Source organism: Lolium perenne, chromosome 7, assembly GCF_019359855.2.
Source record: "Lolium perenne isolate Kyuss_39 chromosome 7, Kyuss_2.0, whole genome shotgun sequence".
Classification (NCBI taxonomy): domain Eukaryota; kingdom Viridiplantae; phylum Streptophyta; class Magnoliopsida; order Poales; family Poaceae; genus Lolium; species Lolium perenne.
The window spans coordinates 69,522,559-69,531,299 of record NC_067250.2 but is presented as its reverse complement, the minus strand read 5'-3'; the positions used below and the strand labels follow the sequence as shown (position 1 = coordinate 69,531,299).

Genomic DNA, 8,741 nt, shown 5'->3' with positions numbered 1-8,741 from the left:
AATCATGTTTGATGTTTCCATTTCAGATGAGAGTTGTCTCTATCAGCTGTGTTCTGCAAGAGTCATCGGCCCAAATTTCAGATCGAAAGTAGTTTATCAATTTTGTTATTTTTCTTTGTGTTTAGTTCAAATGAACTAACAGTGTCATGTTCAGTTTTGTGAATCAGCTAAATGATGCAACTCAAAGAATAAGACAACATTCTGTAAGCACCTTTTTTCCTAACACTCTTGTTGTGTTCATGCACTGTAATTATGTAATGTGCAAGATGACAATGCTCTTTTGCTTATGTTGTTTAAATCTTTTGTTCGAAGCTACAAGAAGTACTAGTTCTGGGCGTGATTTTATTCAGGACTATTGCAATAGTCCTGGTTCCAACGGCTAGAAGGCGCGGCTACCTCTAGTCCCGATAATCACCAAACGGGATTAAAGAAGATGCGGTGGGTGCAATACCAACCGGGAATACATGTCCATCTTTATACATACCCCAACCCTGTCTAAGGTTGTGAGCCATACTTAGTTTTTCCCTTCCAAGCACAAGAGGTATAGGTTGACTTTCACTATTCATGATGTTCTGTAATGGTTTTTTGATGTACTTAATTGTATACTGCATATGAGCCGGCATTGGATGTACGTTGACCGGCGTAGTGACGAGTACATTGAGGGCCTGAAAAGTTTTCTCCAAGTCGCCGTGGAAAACAAACGGGGAGGTTTTATGTCTTGTCCATGTGTTGCCTGTCAGAATAAGAAGGATTACTCTTCCTCGGACACCCTTCACATCCACCTGCTTCAGTCCCGTTTCATACCCAGCTATAATTGTTGAACCAAGCACAAAGAGAGAGGGGTTATGATGGAAGACAATGAATAAGAAGAAGAGGATGATGACACCTATCCTATGTTCCCAGAATACGGTGATACTGCAACGGGGGAAGGAGAAGATCAGGAGGCATCATATGAGCCTGCTGATGATCTTGGTCGAGCCATTGCTGATGCAAAGAGAGATGTGAAACTGAAAAGGAGAGGTTGAAGTTCGAGCAGATGAAGATCAAAAGAGAGAGACCCCCCAACATCGCGGCAGCGGATCCCTACTACATGCGTGATAGCCAGCTGGAGCAAGGCTCAAGGACACGAACCAAGGAGGTGCAGTACCTCTAGAGCTTCATGCTCAGGAACAAAGAGAAGAACACCCTTCTTTTGCCTGTCTTTCCCGAGTAAGTACACATCCGCTCGCGGCCGTCGTAACTTATGGTTTATTATAGATTTCTTCCATTGCCGATCATTTCCAACATTCCTTTTCAATTGCATGTGTTGCGCAGGGAAAAATTCTACACACTCATCGCCATTTGCCCGAAGTGGTCACTAGCCAAGTATTTCGACTCGTCGAATACGACGACGAGGAAATACTACACCAGAATAAGGGGTGTTCTCGATGAGGCTATCCATGGCTACTCCAAAAATGGAGGCACCTTCGACAAGATGGGGGAATGTATCAGGACTGGCATTGGCAAGCACAGGTTCAAGCACGTGACTAAGTTCCCTTGCATGAAGCAGCCAGCTGGCAGCATGAAGGAGGCCTTCTATGCCCTCCATCACCTTAAAGGGTTTGTCCGGGATGCAGAGATGATGAATCTGCCACCTAGTATCCGAGACTGGTCCAATAAAATGGCGGGGGATATCGACGATGCTGATCTTAGAGAAGTCTTTCATCGTATCCTAGAAAAGATATCGGAAATAATCAGCGAAGATGTCAACAAAAGAGGGGGGCTCTTACACCAACTGGGAGGGTTGTGTAAGAGGGATATCGAAGAAGGCCTAGATAGGCAGGGTGACCGAAGGACATGGACGACGAAGGACATGTATAAACCGTTCCCGGCACCGCTGAAGAAGACGTCTCGTTGATTGAGGCCGGTGTGCCTACCATTACTTTCAATCGATAAATAGTGTGTAGTGTGTTGTAAACTAAACTTGCTTAATTAGCTCGAAACGGTCGTCGTTGTTGGACTTCAATTACTACTATAGTCCTTGTAGTTGAACTTACTTATGCTATATTGGTGCTATATATGTTTTACGTTTATTATTATTTCCTTGCTTTAATTTTTGCGAATATGTATGCATGCGAACCCTATAATTCTTTCCATTGCATTATATAATAATATACCTTGTGTCCATAGAGATGACGTACTACGTGGTGTTCGAGTGACGGGTTCCAGGAGTCTGAGGAGTGGGAGGACTGTAAGAAACATGTGCACAAGTTCAACGGCAACTGTTACAAAGGATACGCGACTAGATAAGAGGCGGTTGCCAAGTGGTGGAACTCTATTTCATCATCGTTGTGCTCCCACTCTTGCTCACCATCGTCGCGGCGGTACTCTATTTCATCCTAGTATAGGGGGCGGCCGGTGCCACTTCATTTGTATCTCGAGATGATTAACTTTGTATGAATTAAGACTTGTATGTAAAAATTTGACACTTGGGTATCTCTATCGGGCTCTAACTAATGCGATGATGTTGTTTATATTATATATGTATAATGTACATGCTTTTTATATTATATCTGTATACTGCTATATATAACCTGTATAAAACCTAGGGATTCCAAAATCGCGTATACATGTAACTATTTGGTGCACCAAAAACTAATTCTGTGGCGCATCTATTTCTGTGGCGCACCACTGCCACATGCGCCACATAATATCATGTTTATGTGGCGCATGTGCCACGATGCGTCACATAAAGATGATATTCTGTGGCGCATGGGCTGGTGCGCCACAGAATTCTAATTTTTATGGCGTGTATTCTGCGGCGCACTACCCATGCACCGTAGAATAGCGAATTATGTGCGCCACAGATAAGCCTTTCCCTACTAGTGTCCGGATGGCCAATCGGAACTAAAGGCACTCCCGAACCGGTAGAGAAGACATGTTCTCTACAGTGAACAATTCCCTAGCTCGTAACTGAATTGGGGAGAACTGAAAAGGGACCTCATATATCTGTCCAAGATATGGTCTAGTGCCCTAGTTACAACGATAAATTAGTGCGCTCTCTGGGCTTGGCCCATGCCGGCAGCTCGATCTCCCGCTAATCGCCAGTGTTCCTCCTCTTCGCTTGTCGTGTGTGTTTACGTTCTCAGCAGTTCTTCATGGTTTGTGCAAGATGGTTCGATCTTTGGGGGCGCTGCAGGGTGGAGTCTGTTGTAGCTTCTCTAGGATTTTGCCTCTTTCTTTTGAACTTGCTCAAATTTGTGTAATCATCACCTTTGTATCCTAGCCCGTTAAGGACTTTATTAATTTAAAGCTAGACTCTTTGAGCCTTATGGTTAATGTCTTTTGTATTGGCACGGTTTGTCCATACAAATGTTGTGTTATTATTAATTAGTCTATGCTCTTCTCTATCATCTCCTCCTGTACCGCTTCAGTGTCCCTGATTCTCATCCGAAGGCTTAGAGAATTAGGTTGCAACAGTGGGGTTGGAAGGGATCTTAGAGAATTTATTTTATTTCATACTATAAATATGAAGAAACTTGTAAAAAAAATTAAATGAACGTATTGAAATCCACAATGCTGGATTATGCCTGCATTATCTCTCCGAGGTCCGGTCACAGGACGTGATGGTATATATATCCATCATCCATCGCATAAAGTGAGCAGCTCCTCGAGGTAGTCAGCTCCCAGGTCCTCCAACTCCAGCACGCCCGAAGACGAGGCAGCTTCTGCCGCCTGCAGCTTGTGTTTCCTCTCCGCCGACGCCGTGGCCGCGATGTCGTTGTTCTTGGGTTTTCTCCTCCTGATGCAGTGGCGCCGCTTGAGAGCCAGCGCAGGCGAGTCGACTTCTCCCGCAGTGGCGTCGGCGCAGCTGATCCCCATCCCTCTGAGAGACTCCTCCACGCGGTTTCGTGGGAAGTTGAGCACGGCGGCCGGGCCGCGCAGGGCGAAGGCAGCCTGGTCGTATGCGAGCGCGGCTGCCTGGGGCGTATCGAATGTGCCGAGCCACACCCGCGCGCCGTTGCGTGTGGAGTCCCGGATCTCGGCCGCATACTTGCCCCACGGACGCTTTCGCACGCCAATCAACGATGACGGTTCGTAGGACCCGTCGCCGACGCTGCCGCTCCCGTAATGTGCTGGCTCTACGGCGGGCGCCGAAATGGCAGTAGGATGGCGTGTCATGGCCGGATCGCCACCATAGTTCGGCTCCTCCAAGCTGGCGCTTGCTGCCTGTAGAGTCGAGGTTGAGTCGATGGAGGCGGCTTCCATGAGGGCGCTGAACTGGTTCATGTCACACTCATTGTAGTTGATGGCGCCGCCGAAATGAAGCTGTTGCTGGTGCTCAAAAGAGGCCATGTGGGGGGAGGATGTTTGGTTGTACTCATAGTGATCAGCGTACGCCGAGTAGGCAGACTGGTCGTGGTAGGAAAGAGGAGGCGGTGCTGCTTCAGGGTAGACTTGGTTAAAATCATGGCCGTATTGCTGTTGTTGTGGCTGGTGTGTGTAGGTGAGGTCGTAGTAGTTGTAGTCGTAGTGAGGCTCCATGGAATAATACGAAATGTAGCAATGTACTACGTAGGTAGTAGCTCTAGCTAATCTGCTACGCCGTGGTTTGTGTGTACTATATATGATTCCTCTTGTCGAGGAGTAGGATAGGAGACCGACGAAAACCGGCGAAACGCTCGCTTCTTATATACAGCGTTCTTTCGTGGGCTGGCGCGGCTCTAGAGGTTGACGAAGCTGAAAGTCACCGGCCACAGATTTGAGTATTACTGAATTAGCTCTCTGTCAGGTTCTCCGTTTATTTTCTATATGGCTGACTACATAACATGGCAAAACACCAGCAGCTATGCACACATGCACGATGCACATATTGTATTCCTGGAGAGGAAGGGAGTACGTACGATCCTTTTATCTCCACAGATAGGAAAGAAATTATGCATGCACAAATTAAAGGACGCCTGACGTAGGGCGGCTGGATACGACAGATTGCTCCGTCGTCACCAGATTATTTCACCGTCTCTCCATAGGGAACATGGAACAAAAACCCACAACCCATTCGGCAATGTAGCATATGAGTGATCCATATGTAGCTTTGGGATAAACAGTTAACAGTAAACACAAATCGATCTCACTTTCATGTCTAGCGCTTGATAAAACAAAGACGTACTGCATCTCGATCTGCAGGCATGTGTAGAGATCTTCTACGCGCGGCTATGTGCGTGCTTCATCTATCTTGAGCAGATCAGCAGCTTCGTTGGTTTTTTACTTCTTTCCCATAGCAAGCGTACCACGTACTGCGCATATCTTGAGATGATCGGCGGCGGCTACTTAGATTGCCACAAGATCGTTCGCCGACGGTGCCGAGAAAGACACGCGTAGCCGCCAAGTTTATATGCAGAGAGATGATCGATCCATCCATCTATCAGGATGTTCCCCTCCACAGCGCAGATCCCCCTCCGCTGCCGCCGTCCCGGGGCGTCGCCAGGCAAAGTCTGTGCGGCCTGACGGCGGCGGCGGTTTCCCTCGGTCGTGGATCAAGGCGGCGCGGCGGCAGCTACCTTCTTCCAAGCGATGGTGGAGCGGGGTGGGTGGCGACCTAGGCGGAGCAGCTTCGGTCGACGACAGCTACGCGGGCGTGGCGGCGCGGATGTCGGGCCCGATCTAGGCCCGTTTGGGGCTGGGCGGGTGGTGGCGTCTGTGCAGCGGCTCCCTCTTCACCATCGACGGCTCGCGGTAGTTCCCCTCGGCCACTTCCGCATCCCTGAGGACGCCCAGGGCAGCGGCTCTGGCCGGGTTCGACGGATGTGGCGGCCTTCTTCTTCGTCGGAGGTGGTCGGCCAGGCTGTTTGTCCTGTGTGGGGGATCATGGGATCTCACACAGGTTTCCGGCAATGGTGATCTAGCCCGGGGTGTCATGGCGGCCGGCGAAAACCGAGCCTCGACCTCGGTCTTGGCGGATGGTGGCGGCGTCGGTCGACGTCGTTACCTTGTCGAAGGCGTCATCTTTGCCCGCCTTCGCACTACACTCGGCGAGTTGGGGAAGCGCGGCTGCCGGTGAAAACCGTGCTCTGACCTCGGTTGGCGGACGATGGCGACGTGTCGCGTCGCTACCTTCTTGAAGGCATCATCGTCGCAGTCTGCGGCTACTCACTCGTGCTGCTCCGGGGGAAACCCTAGATCCAGCCAGGATCGGACGATGACGGCGCTCCTTGCGTCGTTCTACCTCTTGGGGCATCGTTTTTGGAGCAGCTGCTGGATGAAGGTGGATCTTGGTGGTGTGGTGTTCATCTACCACGTCGTCGTCGATGATTCTCAGCGGCGTGGAGCTGCGGGGTGTCGAAGATGGGCGAGGATTGCTGGTCGCGTGCAGGATGGTGAAGCTGTCTGGCGTCATGGTGACATCGACGGCAGGCCTGTCATGGTCAATGCGTTGATCTCACTTGGAGATGGGTTCGAGATAGATGGTCGTTGCGAACTCTGCGACGTGTGCAATGGCACACCCTCAGGGTTTTGCTTTTTGGATGATGAGCGTTGGTGTACCGTCAGGGAGTATGGTTTTGTTCGTGGGCCCTCCTTCATGGTAGGTTTAGCGAGTTATCACTAGGTAGGAGACTTCAAGTTGATCTTTGTATTCTCCTTGTAAGGCATTGCGAATAATTTAATAAAAGAAAGCTATGTGCATCCTTTGGATGCAGAGGCTGGGAGGATGCTCCTTGACCGAAAAAAATCTATCAGGAAGTTCGTCTACTCATCATGGAGGAGCTAGATTGCAGCACATGAAGGATCTAGTTGGCTGCCATACATAGTACTACTGAAGTAGTACACTCTATCTGGATTTCCGTGATTAACAACCGTAGAGGTAAGCCATTGATTAAGCAGCTAGCTATTCAGTATCCAATGTTTTTTACTAAGACCTGATGCTGTCGGCGTTTCATACTACACAGATCTGTAAGCCTCCAGCCAGTATCTTCGTACTGCGTGCTAGAGCATCTCCACCGGTCACTAGTGGAAAACGGGGCAATAGGCCCGGTCCATTTGGGCCTTTAGACCCGGTTCCCGAACCGGGACCAACAAGGCGGGACTAAAGGGGGTACCCTTTAGTCCCGGTTCAAACATAAACCGGGCCTAAAGGCCTCGACACGTGGTGCGGCCAGGGAGCTCGCGGTGGAAGGGCTTTGGTCCCGGTTCGTGGTACGAACCGGGCCTATGTTTCTCTGCCGCGGCAGAGAATTGCTATTTCTCTGCCGCGGCACAGATTTCGGCTGTACCAGCGTTTCTCTGCCGCGGCAGAGAAACAGTCTGTTTCCCTTGCCGCGGCAGAGTTTCAGCAATGCATATATATATCATTCAAGAAACCACAAAAAATCGTCATGAATATATATAGACATCGTCAACAGTACACGACATAGTCAACACAGTACACGTAATGCATGCATATTTACAATACAACTTTTCCTGAACGAATATCGTCCGACGTCACGATCTTCCGATAGTGCTCTCCACCTGGGGTAAGGACCTCGGTAATAAAGAATCCCGCGATTTCCTCTTGAATTGCTTTTATTTGATCCGCTGTTATGAGAGTGTCCCGCAGGCGTGTCATCTATATTTAAAAAAGGAGATCAATATATGAATGGAACTCAATACAATAGATGGTACTAATTAAGATTAATTGTGAAAATTTGTTATCGTACACGAGTGTGGTGTATTTGGGCATCCCCACCCTTGGGACAGGACATGTCACGCATGAAGGTGCCGACGTAGTATCCACATAAGTTATTCCCTTTTTCCTGCCTCATACACTTTACGAAAAAATAGTTCGATCAAACTAATAATCAAGCATCGTATTGAAAGTAAATATCATATATAAAGTTTCACGGACATAGCTATATATATAGTACTACTTACAGGGTAATCTCTAAATGTAAGCTCCGGTTTCCATTCACCCGGAACAGTATTGATGAACCGTTTCCAAGCCCTGCCCGATAAAAAATAATGAGTAAATGAGTAATTGATTAGTTGATGATATCTTCGAATTAGAGCAGATGAAGATGCCAATACGAAATTGATTGAAACTACCTCTGGAGGATGGCAGCCATGTCCGCCCATTCCGCATATTCTTTACGTTTCGAGTCCATAACGTTTACGACTCCAAGGTGAAGATCAATGATTAGGAGAATAAAGTGGAAACTGCACAAGCATAGCTTAATGATTACGAGAATAAAGTGGAAGGTGCACAAGCATAATGTATGTTATATATAACACTCACTTAAAGTTGTAGGGAAAGAATATATCCTCTTTGTCTGCTTGCTTCTCTAAAAACATTACGATGTTGTCCTCTGTGTCCTTGGGGTACCGTCGAACCGTAACTTCATGAACTGTGTTTGGGTCTATGAACCCCAGCGGTAGGAGCTTGCCTCTTTTGTATTCCAGCTTCTTCATTCTGCATAATTAAATGTATAGCGTACACAAAGAATATAATGAGGATAATTGTTAGTGCAAATGAATGAGCTACAAACTTAATTACACAAATAAATCACTTACAGTGCAGTAGCAAATCGATGACAGCTTTGTCGAGGGCGTCTTGATTGAATAACTGAAACAGCTTCTTCTAACTCAAGGTTTATCTCTGTCTTCCCCGGAAGTAATGCTCATCTCTAAGATACACCGTGATGTAGCTTTCACATCTTCGACAAAGCTTTCAGGTACCAGTCATGCAACCTTCGCATCTGAGTCCCTAGACGCGCGAGCTCGCCAGGTTT

At 48.0% G+C, this 8,741-nt stretch overlaps 1 protein-coding gene and 1 long non-coding RNA gene across 2 annotated transcripts; both read right to left on the bottom strand.

Moving 5' to 3' along the window:
* Positions 1–3,621: 3,621 nt before the first annotated feature.
* LOC127315939 (uncharacterized) lies at positions 3,622–4,524 on the bottom strand. The gene has a single exon (XM_051346375.1). The coding sequence runs from the start codon at positions 4,522–4,524 to the stop codon at positions 3,622–3,624; it is 903 nt and encodes a 300-aa protein (XP_051202335.1).
* A 3,379-nt stretch (positions 4,525–7,903) lies between these two features.
* On the bottom strand, positions 7,904–8,404 carry LOC139833383 (uncharacterized). Its single transcript, XR_011749043.1, has 3 exons — positions 8,249–8,404; positions 8,059–8,169; positions 7,904–7,957 (listed from the first exon to the last, which is right to left on the bottom strand). It is a non-coding gene; the product is annotated as an uncharacterized lncRNA (long non-coding RNA).
* Positions 8,405–8,741: the final 337 nt, after the last annotated feature.

Excerpts from the sequence above, each read along its gene's own strand:
- LOC127315939 (XM_051346375.1), bottom strand. The coding sequence starts at position 4,524 with ATGGAGCCTCACTACGACTACAACTACTACGACCTCACCTACACACAC.